Below are 25,007 nucleotides of genomic sequence, written 5' to 3'. Positions count from 1 at the left end.
TCTGGGGGTTCAAAGGAGGGACAGAAAAAGAATATAGAGCCTAGAAAACTGGCCTGGTGCTGTGAATAACGCGCTCAACTAGTCGAAGAGACATAACATTATGATCAAGTAACATTTACAGGTGCTTACGAAAGGAGCAGACACCTCTTAGGGAGGCTGACAACCCAACCACTGGTAAGCCATAAGAAGTTCCAGTAGCTGGAAGCTGAAGTTTGAAAAGTTCCACCTTGGAATAAAATAGTTTCACATCGCTCAGTGTAATTAAATGTCGGAGTCTTTTTCCATCACCATCCTTTCAAGTCTTTAGGATGAGATAATTTATCATTTTAAAAGAGGCTCTTGATTCGAGTCATGAGAAGAAAGTCTATGTCTGTGTGTCAAATATGGTAGCCTATACTGTTGATTTATGAGCCTCCTTTTCAGCTCTTCCTTTATAGTTGTGTTCAGAGTAATTTGTCTGCACCATCCTTGAAATGCTTGCAGCTCTGCATTGAGACAACGACCATCTTCAAATGATGCTTCAAGGGCCTTCGTGGTTTGCTCACAGGGCTCAGGAAGGAAGTTTTCTCCCTGTCCTACTAGCAGTTGGTTTTAAATCTTTTTTGTCCTTTTTTCTTTGGATTGTCAGAGACTGGCCATCACCAGAGGCTGACTTCTTTGTATTGGGCTGGTTGTTATGATATAACAGCGAATCCTATTTCAGGGTAATTGGCTCATGTGTCTTGCTCACATGTTGGGATTCATCCTCACTGCCAGACCTGGGAACTGATGAGCAGGACTGTAGGATTCTTAACCTCCCAGAGCAGTATGATGAGTGGATTTCTGCTGAAATAATCTGGGCAACTACCATTAATCAGTCATCTGCCATGTCTGTAGACTCGGCTTTGACAGCACATGGTTGGGCTCTGCCTGTGACACACATGCAATAGGTCAGTCTCTAAAGGACTTCAGTGCTTTAGGCTGACTGAAGTTCATCTGCTGGACACAGTGGTATGTGGATGAAGTGTCGCAGTTGTGATAACAGGTCAGATCAGATGAATTTATGATTCCTTCTGGCTTTAAAACAAAGTAAAATGAGGACATTCTGGATTTATATTCACCTTGCATTCTCACAGAACTGAGGTTCGAAATAGTTCCAGTCTGTGCATCCAGAAGAAGGTTGGATGCTGGCAGATGTATGATTCACTCTGATTTCTGGCAACTGGGGAAACATCACCTAATTAGCCCGGGCACAGAGCCACACTAATGTGGCTGTATTCCTTCTGGGATGTGAGCTAATATCTCCACATGACACTGAGCTGTGTAGATACCCAAGTCATTCACAACTGTCTCAGGCATCTATGTGGCACTGCAGTGCTTGATGTAAACATACCTAAGCCTTCATCTAAGCTTGCCTCAGTAGAAATTCCAAATGGTTCTTCTACAATAATTTGCCAAAAGTGATAGCATCACTTTATCCACAGAGAAGATGCCAGTCTTCTCTGAAGACTTTGCATACCCAGACTTGGACAGGTTGCTTTACTTATGTATTTTAATGGTTGCCTAATGCTAATCTCTGTTGAAGAACTTTGCATCACTACCACCCTTCTTGATTTGAGGAAAACCTAAGATGCAAGGTCCCAATTTCAAGTTTCTTTGTTTTGTAAGATAGGGGTGGTATGCTTGTATACCCTTTCAAATTTGAGCAGTTAGCAGTAGAAGATCTCTAAGGTGGAATTGTTTCTTTGCCTTGATTTGTATCTACTCGCTGCTTTTAACTTGCTATGGAAAATAAGGTTTTATGTAAAGATACTGAAAGTGAGAGTTATTTATCTCTCTGACCTATGATATTTTTCTCCTTTCCTGAGGTTCAGCTGTGTGCACCCAGTAAGTCTTATTTAGCCAGCCTTACGGGAATGCAGGAGTCAGTTTGTCAAAGAGAAGTTTTTTACTAAGCAGATAAATTAGGAAAATTTCTTATTCATGAAATTCAGCACACTCTTTGGATGAATCCAGTGTCTCATATAGCCAGTAAGGGCTGGATTTACTGAGTATAGCACTTACTCAAAAGTATAAAAGCTTTATCTGTGACACTGTCTTACCTTTTCTGCAGAAGTTGGGAGAAAAGCCATTTAAGCCCTCCTACCCCCAGCAGAGATAATGGACTCATCTAATTGTTATAATGTCATTAAACATCAAATATGTACATTCTATTGCAGTTAAAGACCTTTCCAATATCAGTCTAGATGGTACCAACTTGCTAAAGAGTACCGACTGGCAGTCCTATCATTCATTATTATATGAGTGTATTAATATTCAGAAGTTGTTGCTTTCTAAACAATTGGACCTCCTGCCTTCTAAATGAGACTGACATCTCACTGGGATTTGAATTTTCTCTGGGAGGCAGCCTGGCTCTTGTTTTGTGAAGCTCTTGAGTCTGAGTATTAAACAGAAGTCTATTGAAAAGCAAGAACCTTTGATCAAGTCAAACAGTCTATGAGTTGAAAGAGATTCTCCCAGATGAGCATCTCCTAAGTGTGGGGCCCTGATAAAGTCCTCCTTGACTATTAATTTAGTATCTATTTTATAATTCATTACATTTGGGATACTGAAAAAGCAACAAACAAACCCCCAACTTCTGCCAAGTGACATACGGTTGTCATCTCTGTTCAGCCTCTAATGCACAGACCAGCATTCCTTCTCTCCTAGGAGTGATCTTATCTATAAGAGCATTGCTCTGTATAGCTCTGTAAGCGCTTGAGGTGGTTGCTTCTTTGTCACTGATACAGAAGAAGAGAATTAATGTGATATGCTGAAAACATGGCAAAAGAATCTTATGGCTATGCACTTTGTACATAATTTTATTTTTCTAAAGTTCATAGAGCTGTAGAACAGATGCTGTATTGCCCTGTTTTTGCACTAAGAGGCCGTTCTCAGAGCCTTCCAGATTTTTTAAGATATAAGCCTGACCATCTCCTTCAGATTGCACCCTGACAGGGGTTCTGCTGGCACCTCCATGCTGTGTGTCTAGAGGGATGTGGACTTTCAGACCGTGAGTTTGTCTGTGTTGTGCCTCAGCCTGTAGTTTCACAACTGCCGTAAGCTAATCTTTGACTTAACTGTTAGGGAAAAGGGCAATTTTCTTCTCTCTCCCTGACCTGTCTGCAGGATACAACCTCTTTCATTGTGTTGACACTGGCAATCATAAAGTTCTCTGATCAAGCTGAAAATTAACCCTGCATGAATTGAAGTGAAATGTAATTCTCAGTCAGGACTTAAATTACCAGGAGCATGACTCCTAGTGGGATCACCCTTCTGGCATCAGCACTGTCCTATAGTGTGTGAGCCAGTTGTGAAACCCGACTGTGTTTATGTTCAGGGAAGAAGATGTCATATTTTATCTGATCAGAAAGTTTGGCCACCCTTTGTGGGGTGTCAGAAACTATTTCTTCAAACCTTTGGTAAAATCTATCTGATACCAGAGGACTCTCTTTGTCATGGTGGAAATGTGATTCCTGTAAAGCATATTACTGTTCATAATTATCTTGACGCTGTGTGTGGTTGAAGTCCTGCATGTGTCAGAGATTTCAGCCCAGTTCAAGGCAACTTTAGAGAAAGACTGCTTGTTACTTTCAGCAGTGGTACAGAAGACAAGCAGAAAGCAAAACAACTATTACTTATTTGTCTTTAAAACATGTTTGGGGCAAATGAAAAATCCACTTGCCTCTTTAGCTCTTTTTTCTCTCGAATACAACCCAGAATGGATGTGTGTTTTGGTAGTTCTGCTCCCCATGTTTGTCAAGAGTACCTAATCCTTCCCAGCCCACAAGAAATAACAGGTACAACTACAGTTCTCTGGAGTGAGCCACAATTGTACCCAAATCCCGTCCTTTTTCATTCCTCCTGGCTTTCTGTTTGGGTTTTTGAATTAGTGGAAGGAGCTGAGAGGAAGCCAGGACTCCATAGTTTTGGTCACCCTCTGTCATTGGGGTGAAGGGCAAAAGGCACCCATGGCCACCGCTGCCCAGGAGCTCCTGGGAATGTCCTTCAAGCCTTATTGATTCTTTGAGTGTGAATATACAAAGAACCAAAGTTACTGGTAACTAATCTCATTCCTCCTTTCTGTCATGACAAACTCCTTATCTTGCCTGTGTTTGTACAGGAAATGTAAGCAGAACTGATATTTTTCCAGCAGTTGAGGACCATCTGTACTACAACAAACTCATCACCTGCCAGATTCATTCAGAACATCTCTTAGTCCATATGTCTCGTGTTTCCACGATAAAGAAGAGATGTATGAGCTATTTCTCCTCCCTGTGACCTTCCAAACAGTTTGGCATTTAGCCTTAGTGCTGATACATGAATTCTCCAGATTAATATCTGGTTTTCATTGTGCTGACCCATTTTAGTTGCGGAGGGTATATTTATTTCTCACCAGTTTTGAAGGACTGTACTTTTTTTAGACATTGCGTAAGGAATCTATCATCTGCAAATAATTAAAATTAGACACTAGAAATGACATTGTATTGCTAATGAGCAGATGTGTCTACTTATACCAGTGGAAGAACAGCTGTACACATAAAAAACACTACAGCGACCCTAAACCAGCATTATGTATTCTGCTACAGGCCTGTAACTTCATTTTGAGATTAAAGGGAAAAAAATAGTCTGTCCATGTAAAATATAACCGTTTTTGATTTTTTTCTTTACATTTCTATAATTCTCCCTTTATAATTTGAAAGAAATTTGTTAGTCTTGGATTAAAGCACGAAGCACCTTTGTCTTGTATTTCAAATGTTACTAAGAGTCCTGATGGTTTCTGCATTATTACAAGGTGTAACAAAAAACAGCAGAAATACAAAATCTATTGTCACCAGACATATTAACTATATTAAAAATAGAATTACCAACCCCCTAGGGAGCCATTCTTGGTCTAATACTCTTCAATATTTTCATTAATGACTTGGAGTATATAGTGGAGAGGATGCTAATTAAATCTGTGGTAAAGACATTGCTAGGAGGCTCTTGAAGAAAACGAATAAAACACAGCTCTCTGTTGATAAATTAAAAAAGCCATGGAAATCGATATGCTGAGACACAATAAAGATAAATGTATATTGGTTCATGCAGGACTGAATACTCCACAATAGAAATATGTATTGAGTTGGTTGATAGAAGACAGTGTCTTCTATTGCCTTCAGGTTCTTCCAATTCCTGCTCTTTCCAATGAAATATCAATGGTGGGACATAGTTGACTGTTGTCTACCCATCCCACCAACAAATTTAATGGTCCTTTGCCCATAATCACCTCATAAATACCTGTGGTATTTTTCCAAAGTAGCAAACACAGTCTTTGCTAGTGATGCCTAACCACTACTGCACTTTTAGAATGCAACTTTATTTCTTTCATGAACTGAAACGCCTAATGTTATGTTGTTCCCATTCTTTGTCCTTTCTCTAGAGCTAAATATGCATTAAAAATAAATACATATTATTAGGCTGCTTTGCGTCCCCAGGAATTTTAGCTGTCATGACCTAATTTGCATATTAGACTCTTTTTATCCATATAAATTAGAATAGACTTTTTCTGACCTATATTTCCAGTTTAGGAGATGTTGTTTTTCTGTATCACAGTGAGAAGCTGAGATTTGACTCTGCATCTTTTTTAATGAAGGGAATTATTAGCCAGTGCAGTGGTTGCTGAGATGGCTGAATAGTTTGCATTATGAAATGAGTGGGGCTGAATCAGTTTTGTCTCAAGGGCAAAAGACCTTTTGGGCTCTCATTTCTTCTTACTTTTAAACTACTTTTAGACTATTTATTTTATATCTGACAATGATGTGCTAATCAGTTCTCCAGAGCTACTAAAAAATTAACTTTAACTTTCAGTATTGCTACAGTCAGTAATAAAATGGTTCCCTGAAGATGAGCAAAGCCATGGCACCAGGATTTTGTGCCACTGAAGATGAGGCTGTGACTCTTATGCTGTGGGAAACACAAACCCACCAGTCACCTGAAGGGAGGGTAGATTTTGACTAGATGCAAGGAAGAAATTTTTTATGCTGAGGGTGGTGAGACACTGGCACTGGTTGCCCAGAGAGGTGGCAGATGCCCCATCCCTGGAAACGTTCAAGACCAGGTTGGATGGGGCCCTGAGCAAGCTGGTCTAGTGGAAGGTGTCCCTGCCCATGGCAGGGGGTTGGACTAGATGACCTTTAAAAGTCCCTTCCAACCCCAGATATTCCAATTCCTTTTGTTCACAATGTCTGTATCTGCTAAGAACAACTTTGGAAAATGTTTTTATTCTATTACAGTCTTTCTCAGGATCGTTTCTGGGTTATTTTGTAATTGTAGCATAGCTGTGTTTGTAATTGAGGAGAAGAGGAGGAAGGGATGAGGGAGGAAATCATTTTAATTTGGGGTTGTTGATTTGTAACTTCTGAAGGAAAATCTGGACTTCTCTTCAGTAGCTTTCAAACATCCATGAAGTAACTGGTGTGAATAACAGTATCTAGATTTTCATGTATATTTATAGAATTAGAAAAGAGCAACCTTAGAAGATCTTTTTCTGTAGAATTTTTTGATGAACTGTTCCTAATCTTTATACAAGGAACGCAATAGACAATGTCAAAACAAAGTAATACCAAACATTCTTTTCTTCTTCAAATAACTCACTAGTAAATTTACTGTACTTGGGTCTAGAAATCTGAGGCACTGAAGCATGGCATCATTAATCATAGTTTATGGTGATTATTACCAGGCTTTTAATCTTTGTTTTCATGTATAATTAGGTACAAGAGGTCAAAGCTGACTCTCTTCTAAACAACAATATTTTCAGTGAATGACTGTTTTTCTCTGCCTGCAATTTTCTCTCGCATATTTATAAGAGCATTCTTGTCTGTGTTTTGAGAGAACAGTGTCCCATGAGTTCATCTTCTGATAAAGGCAAATGACAACAGTGTTATTTTTATTATCACTAATTATTTTTATTACTATTACAATAACACCTGGTGGATCATAGTAGCTTTAGATTCATAGTGCTAACACATATCTACATTTAGGCAAGACACTAGTGAGCAACAGATAAATTAAGAGAAAGGAGAAGGCACATAGAGAAAACAATAGCAAATCTGTGATTCCATAGCTGAGCTCTATGTAGTACCCGATCTGAATTGCTGTATTTAATTATATTTTCTCAGATGATCAGTAGATGTCCAGTTTTTGTAAGCATCACAACACAACTAGTCCATGAAGAAAAGAGGCAATGAGGGCCCAATTCAGATGCCCAAACAGAAATGTGTTTTGCCACGTCAGATCCTCCTGCATATTCTGTCTGTTTCCCAGTTGTGCTTTAGAAAATGTGGGGATCCCTTATGCCCTCTGTCATGTCTTCCAGTGTCTTCCAGACACTTCTGCTATATGCATTTATTTGGTCATGAAGACTGTTGAGATCATCAGTCAGATTTCTCTGCCCAGCATGGACACATCAGATGGTATGAAGACTGAGATAAAGCCACCTAAATTTAGAAGTTTCCATAGGAATGGAGGGTCTCAGCTCCCAGGTCAGTAGAGATCTAGTCAACGTGGTTGACTGGCCCCAATATTTCATATTAGATATAAAGCTGGCTGCCAAAACTGTAGGGACCAATTTCCAGGAAATAGGTTTGGTGAATGCAGAGGAACAGGAGACATTTATTCCAGATGAGAGAAGAAGGAGATGAAGAATCTCCTGAGAGCATTTCTCTTGTCAGCTTCTAGTCCTTGGATGACTTTTCACAGCAGATGCCTGGGTGGGCCATACTAATTTAGTATGGTGTGATGATAGCATGTGAATCACAGAATCACAGACTGGTTTGGGCTGGAAGGGACCTTAAAGATCATCCAGTCCCAAACCCCTTGCCCCGGGCAGGGCCCCCTTCCCCCAGCCCAGGGAGCTCCCAGCCCCGTCCAACCTGGCCTTGAACCCTTCCAGGGAGGGGGCAGCCACAGCTGCTCTGGGCACCTTGGGCCAGCGCCTCGCCCCCCACACAGAGAAGAATTTCTGCCTTATGTCCAATGTAGAATAGAATAGAATAGAATAGGAGTAGTTCAGTTGGAAGGGACCGACAATGATTATCTAGTCGAACTGCCTGACCACTTCAGGACTGATCAAAACTTAAAGCATATTATTAAGGGCTTTGTCCAATGTGGTCATATTATGATGAGTTTTGCTATTGTAACGCTTTTAAACCTTTTGGACAGGGTATCATTAGGGTCTACAGAGAGTGGTGGGCTACTCTTTATCTCTGTCACTGTACTAACTGCCCTTCTCCCCAGTGAGCTGGGATGGGAAATTGCATAAGAGATGAGAAAACTGTAGAAGGCCTGGCAGGGAAATTTATTTTATTCCAGGCTGGTGCTGAGACTATTACCTTGTAGCCCAATCACATGGGACCTCTTTTTTTGGCTGATCTTCCTCTCACAAACCCATTGCACGCCTTCTGCATCTCAGTTCTTCTCTGGTGTTTTGCTGGAAGAGAGGAAGAAGGCCATCCTCCTCACATCAGAACAGAAAGGCAGTGCAGGTATCACTGCTGCAGCTCTGGGGAGAAGGCAGAGGTGTCATGTTGTTGGGTGGCATAGGTCAGAGTCAAGCCTTGGCCACACTGAGGGACATTACTGCTGTGGCAGGTTCCACAAAATCAAAGCTTTATAAAGCTTCTCTTTTTCACTGTTATTTTGGATTTGTTGTAGCAGCATGTTGGCGGGAACAGACAAGACTTCTTGTTGCAACAAATTAGTGACAGCAGCTCATCCCACAAAATGTCATTGCTAAAGAGTGAGGGAGCATGTTCTCTTGTGCCTCCAACAGTGCTCCTGGATGTGTTATGGCATTAATGAAGAATCTATTGTCTGACAAACTGCTCTCTAATAAGGGACTGTTATTTCATAGGGTGAATGTTGTATTGAACATCATCAACAAGCTCATTTACACCAGCACTGGCAATCTTAAGGAAGTATTTTGTGATGTCTTTGTCCTTGGAGATATTCAAAACTGGGCCAGGCAAGGCCCTGTACATCCTACTCTACTGAAACAACATTGAGGAGTGGGGTTTGACTAGAGACCTCCATATGTTCCTTCCAAGCTCGGAAAATCTGTGATTCTGTTTTAGTTTCATATCTACACCAGAAAACCTGTAATCCGGTGGTTTGATGAAGGTTAAAGATGAAAAAAAAAGAAATTTTCACAAGACATTTTTGCTGAAGTAAATTATGAAAAATATTGCTGTCATCATGATGTGAGTGTAAGACAGAATTTATAGGGAAAGCTAATATTTGCTACCTTGATCACAAACCAAATGGGGAAGACCGAATTATAATTTCCTCCTTGACACTGAAAACCATGTATATTGAAAACTTTGTAAACCTTTTGGTCTATTGACAGTATAAAAGTTTTCTTTAATATGTACAAGATCATTAATGTATTGTAACCTTCTGGAGATACTCTTTTATATTTAATTTATCCTTCCTGCACCCCAGCACCTTCAAAATCATCAAGAACTCTCAATCCACAGAACTGTAACTCAGTTCTTTTCTATTAACATTTTTCTCCTTTAATCATATGCTATAAAGAGTTTTACTTTCCCTTGGCAACTTTTAAGCTGTATAGATGTAATCATTACAGTGAGTGATGACATCAAGCCAGGGTGACATGGTGCAATTGATTTTTACTAAATAATTATATGATGAGCTGGAAGAAGGAGTTTTATTAGTCTTAACTCAGCAAGAATTGATTGGGGAAAGAAAATGACCAATCGGTATATCAGGTTTCTGTGGGTATAGGAAAATAAATGACAGCTGCAGAAAAGTCTATAAATCACAGAAAAAATTATGATAAAAATAAGAGCTATGAACTGCCCTTTAAAATTTCACTGGGTGGCACAGAAGAGTCTAACAGACCTTAGTCATTTATCTCCATTATGCTTGGGATCCTCTGAGAATAGCAAGGTTGACGAATGATGCCATTACATTCTTTTATTATTTTTAAATGGAGAGAAGATAAGGAGTGTTGTATAAGTATTAATTTCAAGTCATTAGAGGGTTGAGTCTTCAAAAGAAATCCTTGATTTAGCCAATCAAATAAGTAAAGTATATTTTGCTTTAGCCTTCTGTAGGTAGTATATTAAACAATCAAACAATCATCATTTTGAAACAAATATGCTTGTTTGCAGTTTTTAAAGAAAAAAAAACATAGTGCTGGGAAATATGTTTTTATTAATGCTGTGGATGCTCCTATTTCTTATTGACCTCAAGATACTCTGGAGTTAGATAGAAGGGATGATGACTTACCTAAGATGCATCTTAACTCAAACTGTAGCATAATAGCTGTATAATTGCTATAAAGGGGCAATTCTTTCCCCCAGTCAAGAAGACACTGTAGTTTTGACAAGGTATAGAAATTATGAAGGAAAAGGTACTGACCAGCTGAATAGAAACAGGGATGATTTCATGTATTCTAGTCATACAAATTAAAGGGGAGCTAGTATTTACTACTTAGATGCCAACAGATATGGGGGAGACCAAAACTAAGTCATTCCTACCCAGGTGCATCAGAAGATATCAAAGTATTAGTAAGAGGGCTTTTTAGAGCCATTTCTTTAACTGTTATCTACATTTTGGCAGACAATAGTTTTTTTTTTTTTCCAGTGGTAGTGTGTTTGTATTGCATGGCAATCTCAACCTGGGAGTCATTCCTTTTGCAGGACGTTGGAGACCATTGCAGCTCCCTGTTCTTTCCATCTAACATCCTGCAGCTAGAAGTTTGCAGAGCAAGCGCCCAGCTCTTGAGGGCATTTTTTGATTAATTGGTGTTCTGGTCTCTCCTGGCAGAGTGAAGAATTTTTATGATCGCCAGCTTGGTCCTGGCTAAGAACCACTGAGGTGCTTTGGTCAGCCAAAGTGAAATTCCTAAATAAGATCCACGCCCAAGATCTAACACATTTAGAGTTCCAAATGCCCGCATCCTCCACTGGTTCTCCCGAGACAAGAGCTTACAAGGACTGGCCAGTGTTCACACAGGCTTTGGGCTTATACTCTTTGGCACCATCCAACGGTATGCAAAACCACATATTTTTGTCTCCTGCCAGAGAGGTGCAAATTCTATGTTTTTCTGTCAGTTCTAAAATCAGCTTCTCTACCTACACATCTCTCTGAGAAGGATTTTATAACTGTTCTCAGTGTAGCAGCCGAAGTTCTTTCTCTCAAACATCAGCAGCAAGTGCTAACCTTTTGACTCCAGGGTGTATTTCTTCCTGCTACTGTTGGATATGTTCCTGATCACCTGGTCAGGGAGATATTTGCCTTTTTGCCAATTATTGTCTTGCACCACTGACTTTAGTAAAATACAGCCAGATGAAATGGAGTGATCTTGCAAGCCCTGGGCTGACTAAGGGGGTTCTAGGGTCAGAATCTTAGATGACCCAATGTGAAGCTCAAGGACTTGCCTCTGCTCTGAAACTTCTTACACCAGATACAAATCAGGTAAATCATCTAGGCTTTGGCTTCTTCTGGATCATAGCAGGGACAAAGGGTGACCCTTGAAGCTCTAGCTGGTTGTCTCTAGTTGCAGAGATTCTGATCAACACTGGGAACAAGTCCTCTGGGTCTGATTTGAGACAAAGTGGGCCAGGTCTGACGTTAGATGTAAGATGACATTCTGCTTTCAGGCCTCAGGAAGCTTTTCCACAAACTACCTGTTGGAGAGAAATGGGCTTGAGAGCACTCAAAGTGTATCGGCTGGTCATTACAGCTGCAGGGGAGGCTTTTTCTGTTTATTGCATTCTATCACCTCTAAGCTTCTGAAAGAGTTGGTGAAGGTCTTTCTTCCTGTCAGAGGCCTCATTCCTCAATGTTAATACATTCTGTGAAAAAGCAACCTGCTTATCATCTCAGCGTAGAATTAAAAGGAGATTCAAACCCTACTGACAGGTTTCCCCATATATTATATCCTTGAGGAAAAGACTTCTCTCCTGGTTTTACCCTAAATTCTAGCCCTAAATTGGCAGGCTTTGCACAGAGGATGACTTTAAGATATCTTGCAGAAAAACAGTTGCAGGCAGTCAGCATTTCCCTGTCTAGAAGATCCAGCTGCTCTGAAGATGTACAGCTGATGTTCTGTAGGAATTATTCTTTCTTCCAGTAGTGAATATTTAGACAAAACTGGTTCACTGGTTTGATCTGAAATTAAAGCAAAATCATATACATCTCTTAAAAATGGAGTTGGACACAGGTGAAAAAAAATAATCTTCTTGAATGCAAATGTCTTATTTTGATATAGTTCTTTGTAGAGAATTTTTATGGGAAATCTGATCCTGAAATGCATCCATTAGTGATAATTGATATTGCTTTAATTCATCCAATCCATAATATCAAGGGCTTTGTTAGTTTTTCTGTGAAATGTAACAAAAATAGTGGTCATTCAAAGTACTTCTGTCTCAATGTTTTTATAATGTCTGATTACAGTTTGCAATAGATACTGGTTTTGAAGGATGTTTAACAAATGTGTTTAAGTCCTCTTTAATTACCTGGGACCTTGTAGGCAGGGTGAGTGACTTGAAGTCTGGTGAGATTATTTGTGGTTTTAGTTGTAGTGCTATAAACTTAGAACAAATTTCTTGACTTTAGTGGAACCATTTTGGTGCACAGAAGATCAGAGGTTAGTTTGTTGTCTCAGCAGAAAAGTTTTTTGGAGTCTAATGTACATCCTATGTAGCTAGAATCAATGGCAGCAATGCTGACAATCCTTTGTAAGAATGGCTTTTGATTTAGCAGTACGCAATATCTTCCGATACGTTTACCATCTTTATTAGATTATTTATTTATATTTTCACATTCTTATCTGAAGCTTAATGTGTGTAACTGTGGTGTTACGTTAACAGACAGAGACAGAATGTCATGATAGACAAAATAAGAAAGACATTTCAGAAATGGAAGGGAAGTTAGCGACTGATGATATTATGGAATTTTTGGGTAGCCAAGCAGAGATCATTTTTTATTTAGTAGACTCTCTTTCAGACAAAGACAAGATTGTTAAGCTCAGTCATTCTACCACACTTATTCAGTAAATTGAATTTCTTGCCTTGTTTGCTACTCATTGAGTTAGTGAATCTCAACAAGTAAGACATGCCAGAAGGTTTTAAAAAAATCAGTGATGGACTCTTAAGAAGTAAGTTTTTACATGTGAGGTACATTACAAATAACAACAGCAACAATGGAAATTGATGATGTCTGTACACATTGAATATATTTTGTTTTATTACCTCATAGTCTTTGTGGCTTAGATAATGTATTAGCTACTTATTGCAGGAGATTTAGGTACAAAATAAGTTATGTAACAAGTAAAAATAAATGACATTTTAGCTTAGATGATTGATCACATTAAAGCCATACTTTGGGGTAATACAATGCCTGTTCAGTCTTCTTCATAGCTAGTGGATGGTTTAACAGTGCAAGCCAACACCTGAGTGTGAGGAGGAGCTGTTATTATCACACAGTCTGACATCCTCCTTAACTTTATAATTTCATCACTGACCTTGTACAGTTCTTTGAGTTTGGTAAATCTTTGTGAAAAATTTATATCCTTGATCTGAAGTCCTCAGGAAAGGGATGTGTCTTTATTTTCCCAGTGAGAAATGCTCTTCACTATTTGAATGTTGCCTTATTTCCTATCTGGATTTTGTATACTTTGGTTTTCAATTGCTCTACCTAATTAAATGACTTTGGCAAGACTAAGGAGCCTTATTTCGCAGGTTATTTCTCTATATGCATATTTTTAAATCAGAGTCAGTTCTCCTCTTAACCTTCTTTTCAATAAATTAATTAAGCTGACCACTTCCCTATTACTATTTAGTGGTGGCACGTGCATATATTAAATAATCTTTTTTTATCTTCTCACTCAGAGCACCATGCACATGAGCTCATGCTAAACTCATACCCTTCAAATGCATGCTAGACGCTGGCAGAGTATATAGTGATCCTCTGTTTATAGAGATTTTTGTAATCTACTCCCTAGTCGGTTGTTAAGTAGTTTGTTAAGCAATAAATAGATTTGTAGAATGCTAATGCTTAAGCTCAAACATCAGTCAGCATTAACATATCCTGGCAAAACTAGTGCTTTACTGACCTGTATTCATTTTATGCCTGACTATTCACTAGCACTGGCTTTGCAAGAGCTCCCTACCACCCTAAAATAACTTGCAAAAAAGTGAGCAAAATATTCTCTGCCTTGCAGACCACATTATTAAGTATTGATGAAGAACACTGTTGTTCTTGTGTGTAATGATGTAACATTTCAGCCGATCAAAAGTAAACCAAATCATCAGAAACCTCTGTAACGTTTTTCGGAGTCGCATTCTCTCATGTGTGCTGTTGGCCACTGAATGGAATTTTTGTCCAAATGCATCTTTTAAAATATTTCTGCATCTTTTACTTCTTAAATATTTCAGCCAGATTTCATTTGTTTATTGTGCTCTCCTTTAAACCATTTTTTTCTGTTCCCTTGGAAAGTACAAGAGGGATACAAGTTACCACCTTCTAATGAGTAGTGTTGTATTGATCGCATCTTTCTCGCCCAGTATCACAGGGTCTTTCTCTACCTTCTTTCCTTTGCCAGGGGGATATCAGAGCCTACAGTTTTATTTCCATTTCATCTCCATAGTCCTGAGAGTTGATGGTCATCTTCAAAGGGGCTTCTGTAGTCTGGTGGCCATTAAAAGAAAAATCCTGATGATTCCAAATTTGTCTTGGGTTGTAGGCATTTGGGAGAAGGAGTCTGCTTCTTTGATTCTGCTCCAGAAACTCCAGCTTTTTTACTCACCCAGGTTCATATACAACACCAGATAAACTCAAAGTTAATACATTTTATTACAGCAAAGCAAAAAGTTATGTTCTTAAATGCAAAGTTGTGAACAAGGTGCGAAAGACAAAACCTGCAAAACTCCAATTGCAGTTGCAAAACTGCACCTCCAGATTATTCTTAATGCTAAATCTCCTCTCTAAGGCTGCTGTTTGACTTTATGGAGTGATCCACAGCAAAGCTGGCTTGCAGTATTGCTGCCTGAGGGAATGGGAATGGATAGCGAGGAGAGGCAGCAATGCCTTTGGCCACCGTGGCTGCCTAGGACTGCGTAATGCCAAACCATATCTGGGCTAGTCGCCTGAGGGGATTGTAATCTTCTCTCTGCTTTGGCCCATTATTTTAGAATCATACAATCACGGACTGGTTTGGGTTGGAAGGGACCTCAGAGATCACCCAGTCCCAACCCCCCTGCCCCGGGCAGGGCCCCCTTCCCCCAGCCCAGGGGGCTCCCAGCCCCGTCCAACCTGGCCTTGAACCCTTCCAGGGAGGGGGCAGCCACAGCTGCTCTGGGCACCCTGGGCCAGCGCCTCACCCCCCGCACAGGGAACAATTTCTTCCTCATATCTAATCTAAATCTCCCTTCTGTCAGTTTAAAACCGTCCCCCCTCATCCTACCCCCACCCCCTGACCCAGAGTCCCCCCCCCCCTCTCCTCCCCCCCCTTTAAGCCCTGGGAGGCCGCTCAAAGGGCTCCCCGGAGCCTTCTCTTCTCCAGGCTGAACCCCCCCACCTCTCTCAGCCCGGCCCCCCAGGGGAGCTGCTCCAGCCCCCCCAGCATCTCCGTGGCCTCCTCTGGCCCCGCTCGAGCAGCTCCGTGTCCTTCTGCTGTTGGGGGCCCCCGAGCTGGCCCCAGCAGTGCAGGGGGGTCTCCCCAGAGCGGAGCAGAGGGGGAGAATCCCCTCCCTGGCCCTGCTGCCCCCCCTGCTCTGCCTGCAGCCCAGGGCACGGGTGGGTTCTGGGCTGTGTGTGCACGCTGCCGGGTCATGTTGAGCTTCTTGTCAACCGACACCCCCAAGTCCCTCTCCTTGGGGCTGCTCTCAATCCCTTCTCTGCCCAGCCTGTGTCTGTGCTTGGTTCGTAGGTAGAATCCATCTCATATTTTGGAAATTCGTATGTACATGAGCAACTTCATACAGCTGGTCTTCTGAAGGGATTACTTATATCTGCATTAAAGGCACTAATCCTTGTACCAAAATTACTCATTTATGGTATAATTTCAAGGAATTGCTGAGTATATATAACTAAGGTTTTGATTTCATAATGTTACATATAAAGAGTATTATATACTTTTGTAATCCATATTATTCACATGTAGGTTGCAAATAGAACTTAGTAGATATTACATATATACCTGTGTTTTCTGCTTCTCCCAAATGTAAAAAAAATTGTGAAAGGATTGCTGTTCCTAACCATTATTCACTCTACGACAGTACTAATGCAACCAGAGTTTCTACAAACCTTCTCCTTAGCACTTCTTTACTGGAGTCCCCTTTGGAGCTTAGATTTGAGAGCTCTGTAAGTCATTCCTTTGCTCCATAACTAGTGGTGATGATAGTAGGAATTGATAACTTCAGAGTTAATTCAGCAATACCTGCGTACTAGTCCTTTAGACAGATCATTGCTTTGTGAATAGAGAATAGCTAGTTACCTCCAAGGACATTTTGAAACTTTCTCCCATTAAGATGTACTCCGCCAGCACAAGAAAATTTTTCAGCACTTGGTAAAATCAACTTTTTTTTGTAACCATTTGCGATGTTCAAAACAAATATTTTAAAAGTACCTTGATTACAGTAACTGCAGCTTGATTATTTAAGGTTTTACATCTGTATTTGACTACTGTGTGATGTACGAAAATGTAAAATGCTCACATTTAATTTGCATGTCATTTAAAAGGAGATATCAGAGTTGAATCTCTTCAGGACTGTTTAACCAAAGAAAGACTTGGACTTGCTAAAAATACCTACTGATTATGCACGTAAGAGACTGTGCTAATCCAGGTGTATGGAACATCCTGAATTTAGGTTTGTTGAATTTATGCCTGCAGCCCAGTCAGGTGGGGAGGATGATTCTCATGGTGTGTTGTGTTTTCCCTCTCCCCAGGAATGCGACAAGGTAATGACTTAGGCACACAGTACCGCTCGGCCATCTACACATTTTCTCAGGAACAGATGGAAGCTGCCTTGAGGTCTAAGGAAGAATATCAAAAGGTAACATTGGGCAGGGCATGGAATTACTTCATGTATGTGCAGAGGTCAAAGATGTCACCAATTTGCACAAAATCACTTCTTGTCCTGTGCACTGTCTCCATGTTGCTATTTGAGCTCCTCATCCCAATACTGAACTTGCATCATATTTGATTTAAATTCCAACTTTTACGAAATGTTTTTTTTTTTCTTTTTTGTGTCTGTGAGTCATTTTATAACTATGCAGAAAGAAAAATAGTTACTTGTGCAGGGTTATTTTTAATCTCTTCTAGAGATTTTTTTATGTGGGTACACCAGAGCTGAAGTCTGTGATCTTAAAGCTATTCAAGCATATTTGGACCCCATACTCTGAAGGGTGTAACCAAAATCTCAGACCCAAGAGTTCTTAAATGCTGGGGGAAAGTCCTGATCGATATTTGAGCATGGTAACTCAGGATCACCCACCTGCTGCTTATAAAATGCTTCTATCAAGCCATTCCATAAATGTCTTTGATTAAATGTGGCAGCCTGTGACTTAGTAAGACTATTTGTTTTGACATTAGTATTTGTGTGAGGGAAGATCGAACATTCCCTTTCTATACACAGTCCTATTTCCAGTGAAGATGGATTCTGTCTCTTCCCCGCCACATAAGCTATTATTTAACTAAAGGCAGAGGGATTAGTGTCCTATAGTGTTGTTGCATTGTAATTGCTGTCTGATCTGCCTAGTGATCTGGTCAATGCAAGATCCAGATTCTACAGCAGAGATGTATACATTCTTTTAACTTATATGAAATAGACTATTAACCTAGGATATCAGGGTAATAGAGTAGCTATTAGGTAGTGCTAAGAGAATAACAGCTTTCGTGCATTCACTTATAACATGGCTTCACTAAAATGTTATGTTGAAAAACCAGGGCTTTTGGTGAATATCTAATGTTAAAGGTAAGGAACCATGTTTTGAAGAGTGAGGGTGTATCAGTCAGAGGCATGTACCACGGCCCAAAAAGGAGGTGCATGAGCTGAAGACCTCTGTGGCAGTTTGGTTTTCATAAATATGTCTGACATTGGTGGGCTAAGCTATGTGTGCGCTTGTAGGGCTGGTTTGTACATGCAGTTGGCGTTATTTTGCATGCGAAGAGATGCTCAGAACTGCAAGTAACTAATTTGCAAGTCGCTCTTAGCAGTGTGATAGCTGTGCATGTAAATTAAGTGTTCAGTGACATATATATTTTCTCATGAGTAGCTGAACACATGGGGATAAGTCAGTCGTGCAGGTGTTTATCTTTGTTAACAGAGTAGTTTCTGAAGGTTCAGTATTCATATTTATCATGCAGAATTCTTTCTACTCATTGTTTACCTTAGATACGTTACTTTTCCAATTTGGTTTTGATCCTTTTTGTTAGCATCTGCTGACCAATATCACACTGTAAATCTTACAGCTTTCAGTTTGCTTTCCTAACTCTATTATTCTCTGCTGCTATTTCCCATTAAATTAATACTGACTTGAAAGCAAAATTACGATGTAGGAGATTGCGGTATGATATTACAGAAATTTCCATCATCAAATAGATTTTCTTAATGGCACAATTTAAAATTTACCTACTTTGAAGTCTATCACCATTTGAAAAGTGTGTATAATTAGTACATTTATATAATTAGGCACAAGTCTGTAAGTGATCACATGTAGAGTTTGTTTTTGCACTGAAGTAGGGGGAAGGAAGGGACTGTGTTGCCAACTAAGGAAACACAGCAAATATGTACTGAAATTCCTAGAGGATATGTGGTTTCTATGTATTATTAACAACAATATCTACAATATTATTTACTGTGGTATTTCAGTAGCAGTAGAATGGTTGTATGGGAAACACACTGAGCAAACAATATGCTCAGGAATCCTTTTTCATATTAAATGTTTTGCATTACATTATTTTAATGTAAATGTAATACAGCCACTTTCTTTATTATTGCAGTAGTTTAAAATAAATACCAAGCTTTTCTGGCAGTGACGCATGCATATCTATGCACCTGATAATGACAGATAAAAACACGTAGGGATGGCATAACACTTCATTTTTCTATGATAAGCAGTGGTACGTACACCAAACAGGGGAAGGACTAACAAATATTAGAAGTACAGTAATTGCAGCATGTATGAGCGACTCCAGAGTTTTTTTTGGCACAGCAAATGAATAGAAACAAAATGTAGTTTATTTGTTTGTTCACTGAATAATTGAGCATGTACTCTTGGATGTCTTTTTGAGCTGAGGACCTGGAAGAGAGCTAAGAATGTCCTCCAAACAGGGAACGATGTGTTTACTAGATGAGTTTTTTGCATAAAGACAGGTAGGGTTGTTAACTTAAAGGAGGTGGTTTTCTTTGCTGAGGACAGGAACCATCCAGTCCCAAGGTTTATATCATGAATTCCTGTCTCCAAGACAGGCTACCCTGAAGCACTAGCTCCTCCTCAGAAGTCAGATGGCCGTGTTCAGGTCTGTCTACATTTAGCAAGCAGTTTGGGCTGAAAGGAGCAGATCTGCAGAGGAAACCAGCCTGTACTGAGGACTCAGAACATGCTGTGTGCGGTTCAAGAGCGTTTGCTCTTCAGTAGCTGTAGTTTGGTCCTCTGAACCACATGCCACTAGCAGGTGGAAGTCAATGGTGCATGTCTGGTTTAGCTCCATCAAAAGGAATTGGGTTCATCCATCCCAAGGCCACTCTTTGAGGTGAACCAAAGCATGGTAGGTGACAACGATCGGGAGTTTTATTATAAAAGCACAATTTTGCTCCAAGCTGAGACACTAATGCAGCTTACACCTTTAGGGCAGTGCTACGCTTGAGTGGAGAAATACTGTAGTTAAGTGCACTGCATCCCTAGCTCCTACCAGCCTACGAGTGAGAATCATAATGTGCATTGAGCCCAAGTATCCTGCAGGGTTACATCTATTTTAAGTTGTGAAACTTGTTGCTGATTCATGCAGCTGTTTTAACAGCTGAGAAATGGCGATAGAGCAATGAATATGCATTGAGCCATGCGTCTTTAGCTGTTGATGAAGCTGAATGCATAAAGTCAGAGTTGGCTAGTGGTAATATATATTATAATACAATAGTGCTGCTGGTAAATTGTAACACAATGTAAGTGTAATCAGAAAAACAGAAAATGAGGGCCAGGGCTTGGTGAAAGTACTGTGAATGAGCTGTTCCATCAGTTTTGCCTGAAGCTGAAGTTTTTTAATACAGTTGAACTTGAGGTTACTCAATTTTCAAGACAGTTGCTAGGCTGGATTTGGTTTTCAAATGAATTATCTAGGCAATAATCCAAATAGTGAAATCAGGGTGGGAAGACGTTTATGTTTATTTTTTTTCTGAATCAGAGGCCTGCATTTGTTTTGTCAAGCACTAGCACTGGGTTTTTAGGCTCCAAGAATACACTGAGTCCCTTCTTCCCCATGTTTGGTTTATATTAAAGTAGCATCCCCAAAATGCCAACATCCCTGCATCCTCATGTAGGGCAGCACTGACAACAAACATTGTGGAGGGAAAGCAAAATGCAGGTCTATTATTTTGTTACAAAAACAAGTATTTGTCAGGAGAAGTTGCCACAAAGCAACTAAAGGGCCTGTCTGTGAATAATTCTGAATGAATTGAGTCTTGAGCTCTTGACAGAGGTGTTGAGTGGTGTGAGCAGGTAATAAGCTCCTGATTTGTTACAGTCAAGAGAAGTTGGTGGGGAGAGTTGCTGTCATTTGCTCCTATAGTTGTAATCTGGAGAGAGTAATAAGGGCTCGAAGAGACGGGAGCATAGAAACGTTGAGGTTTTATGAAGATGTTGAAAATGTGGCTTCTACTGAAGTCGAGAGAACTGGAATGGAGTGTTTTTTTACTGAACATATAGAAAATATAGATGAAGCACAGAAGTAACTTGTTTTTTTGCTTAGAAATGGACGGAGCCTTGCAAGAATTAACATAATACTTTTTTTTTTTTTTTTTTTTTTTTTTTTTTTTATGACTTGGACTGTGAGGCTGTAATCTTGGAAAGTTTCTCTGCAGGAGTAGATTGTGATGGTGCTAGAAATCCTCTCTGAAATCGAAACCAGCTGGTCAACAGATTGAGAAAACAAATCGAATAAAACAATAACTGCATCAAAGCCAGAATTACAAATTAAAAAAAAAAAAAGAAAGCAGCAATGCTAATTGCTTGCTTTGGGGCCTGCAAATATGTTTAAGAAGTTCAAAAAGTATTGTAAGTAGAGGTGAAGAGATTAAATTTAAAAATTAAAGTTTAGTACAAATGTTAAAAATACAGGCAATTGAAACTAACCCACTGTTCAAGCTGTTAGTCTGGAGAAAGTCTCTTTGTGGAAATGTCAGGACCTATAAAACTGTAGGTGGGTAGACTTTCTGGAGATCTTGAAGGTATATGATGCTCAGAGGAGAGAATGTATCACGCTGCAGTCGTAGCAAATATGTTTCTGTGAAGGTCTGAAAAAGATGCTCAGTTAAATGACTGAACTGTCTTTGAATTGGTCAGATCCTAATTTTTCTTTTCATTTTGTCAAACAGCATTTTCTGTTAATATAACAAAAGTCTCAGTTTGAAGAACGTGAATTTGACCAAACATCTAAAATTTCTTTTGCATCAAGCAACTAAAGGATTCATAAGCTGGACTAAATTCCCTATTGTTCTAATTCCACGAGAGCTAGTATATTTGTACAATTAGTTAGTTTTACACAAGTGCTTTATTGCATATTTACTCACATGCAGCTGAGAAGGGAATCCTTCAACCAGTAACTTCAAATGTACTGTTTGATTTCACAGATGTAGGTATTGGAGCATCTGAACGTGAAGCACCATTGTTTTTTCTCTTTTTGTGCTTCTGTTTTTTTGTTCTGCATGAGTTTTAAAGTGATGGGATCGTTCTTGAGAGGGTGCGTTCTTCATTTTGTTTTGTTATTTTTTTAACTTTTAAGGCCCTGAACAGTTACATGATAAAACATGGATGACCATGGAGAGACTGGAGATGAATATGATTTTACAGAGTTGTGGATTTACGGTGCTATTGTTCATTTGCAATGGCAAAATTTCAGTGCGGCTGCAGGTACATGATAGGACTCCTGATCTCAAACTTGCTCATAGGAGGTCTTGGCACGCAACTGATGTTGGTTTTGGTAGTTTTCATGAAACCCTCTTATCTCCTTGTGAAATAGAAGTGCTTGCACGAGCAGTACTACGCTCCACTGGAAGGACTCAACTAACCACCAACCTGGGAGTTCACATTTACCCAAAACGGCGTGTGTGCTCAGCCATGGGTCGGTCCCAGGGCCTGGTGCAGTTACTCACACCTAGTGCTGTTGGGGAAGCTCTAGCACAGCTCAGCCAACCTCCACCTGCCCCTCTACAACACGCAACTATCCCTCAGGGACTGTGTCATATCTGCCAGCCCTGTGTGGATACCCTGGGCACCTCGAATAATGCTAAGTGCCTATATTTAGGTAGCTGATTTTAGGCACGTCTTGATCTCTTGTGACTGTAGTGGAAGTTCAGGGACCTAATTCACATGTGGATCTCACCAGGTATAAGCCAGGTTGTGATGGATGGGTGTGTTCTGCGGGATAAGGGCAACAGTGAATTAGTACTGGCCAGCAGAAGATGCAACAGTCTCTGCAGCTCAGCAGCCTGACAGATGCCGTGAAACTTCCATTAGCTTGTTGTGGGATGATGTGGGAGCAAACCAGCAAAGCCCTGAGCTGCGAAAACAAGAGCTTTATGTTTGGTATCATAGGAAAGACATTTAAAAGCGGGAGTTTCCTATCCAGTGCAATCTTTGGAGCAGGAATCTGCAAGGAAATCAGGGGGTCAGGATCGGATTTGTCAAGGCTGGAGGAAAGTTTATTTACAGACCTACAGGACTGACAGTCCTGAATTTTAATTGCATGAAGGAATGCCTTGTGGAGTGAAATTGCAACATTCACCTGTGGCTTTATGTAACGTGCTGTGTAAGTTTAGAACATGCTTTGGCTGGGAGGCAGTTTATCATGTGTTTTTGGCTGGGAACAGTTAAATAGCTCTTTTTAAAACTAGGTTGTTGTTATTAAAGCAATACAATAGAGTTGATAAAAAAATAACACCTGCTTACGCCTCTTCAAATTATGTCTATTTCAGAGCTTTACATATCGAATTATCTTTGCTTCACTCTGATGTGAACAGTAGCTACTTGATTCCTGATTGATGGTGGTAGTTCTTATGAAAATAAGCAAACCTGATCTGATAAGCTAAGCCATTATTTATTTTGTAATCACTCATCTGTGCTCCAGAGATACCCTTTTTATGTTCATCCCTCTGAGAATGTTGCATTCAGCTATGGATGAGGAGGTTTTGTGTGAACAGTTTGTAACTCTTTTCGTATTACATTAAACTGCAGAATATTTGACTTCTTTGTCACTCCGAGAAAATATGGTTACCTTGCATCAGAAAGATATCTCAAAACCAATACACATTTTTGACTGCATTTCTTGATGACAGTGGCAACAAGATAAAAGCTTTAATGGCATGAATTTAGGATACCGTAGTTGGCTTGTCTAAGTTTCTTAGAATAAATATGTCTGTGAGATGACCTGTCCTATTATCAACACTGATTAACAACCCACTTGTTCTCTCTTTGTTGAATTTATGCTAAAATGTATCTATATGTTGCATTTATAAAGTTTTATAGTTCTCTGCTGTGTCTTTTTTAATGCCTTTTTGTTAGGGAATTCTGTTATGATAGACATGGTCAGTGCCCTGTGGTTTTCTTTGCAGCCACAACGTACAATGTCAGAGGTTGCTCAATTTTATGGTTACTGTTCATCTGGCATTTCTTTCTTAATAAATTTCGCTACATTTCTGTGCTGTAGAATCTTATCTCATGTTGTGGGAGGAAAACCATCTCGATATGGCTACCAAGATTTTTTTGAAACAATTAAATATACAGTATGTATATGTCCATATGAAAACACAAATGAGCACCCCTGGAAAGCACAGGAGGACTGTGGACACCTCTAAAAATTCACTGAGGCAGAGAAGTGCCACAATCCTATGCTGAATGCAGCAAGCTACCAATTGCATACTATTTCTGTTCCCCTGGATGCAGCAACAGCACATGTTGCTTGTTTTTATCAATGTTGAAAAGGCAAGATTTTTTTTTAGCTTTCAATTCTGCATATATGCTGTTCATTTGATCAAAGGCCAGGCATTTCACATAGCCCTTTGACTGCAGCAAATATAGCTAATCATGCATTTGAAGTTAGAACTATGAGCAACATTATGAAACCATACTTCCTATTTTGCAATCATTTTTTCATCTGGGAGGTCATGGAGTTCAGCAAAGAAGCCATTTGCTTTATTGTACTGTGAATGTGAAGCCAGTGCTTCAAGCTAACACTTATATTGGACATTTAAACTAATATTAGAAATTGCCCTACAATAAACTAATGTAAATATCAAATAGATTTGACTCCAAGAATGGCTTGTAAATAAAACATTTCCTGCTTTGTATTGCTTGCTCTATTCAGCTTGTCAGCAGTGTAAAAACATCCTAAATTTGTCTAGACATCAATTTTTCATCTACTTAGGCAGATGAATTCTCAATCTTCAGGGCAGATCTCCGTGCTGATCCAGAAGACGATGATTTAAAGGGCTAAAGTGACTTGTCTACAGGAGTCTAGTGCCATTTGAGATGTCCTACCCTATTTCACCTGGCCTCCAGCTGCCACTTCAGGTGGGCACGGATCTCCTAGGTCTTATCAGTGGTAAGGCAACATAGTGGAGTCTGTAGTGACGCCAACACGCTGAAGCTAAATTTATATCAGCCTGTAAATGTGTTCCCACATGGTTCAGTTGCATCTAGGATCATTCTGAAGGGCTTCTAGTTTAGGCTTTTGAATTTCTTGATGTTGATTGTGCATCTGTTAT

General features: G+C 39.8%; 1 protein-coding gene across 2 annotated transcripts in view; it reads left to right on the top strand.

Moving 5' to 3' along the window:
- MSRA (methionine sulfoxide reductase A) overlaps window positions 1–25,007 on the top strand; it is a 290,424-nt gene that overhangs the window by 180,111 nt on the left and 85,306 nt on the right. For both annotated transcript variants that reach the window (XM_042803095.1, XM_042803094.1), the window contains exon 5: window positions 16,975–17,081. In XM_042803095.1, coding sequence (XP_042659029.1) covers window positions 16,975–17,081 — 107 coding nt within the window. The remainder of the gene's footprint in view (window positions 1–16,974; window positions 17,082–25,007) is intronic.

This window comes from Tyto alba, unplaced genomic scaffold, assembly GCF_018691265.1.
Source record: "Tyto alba isolate M040663 unplaced genomic scaffold, T.alba_DEE_v4.0 Super-Scaffold_40, whole genome shotgun sequence".
Classification (NCBI taxonomy): domain Eukaryota; kingdom Metazoa; phylum Chordata; class Aves; order Strigiformes; family Tytonidae; genus Tyto; species Tyto alba.
Note: the sequence above shows the minus strand (reverse complement) of the source record. Positions and strands in the feature narration are given on the sequence as shown.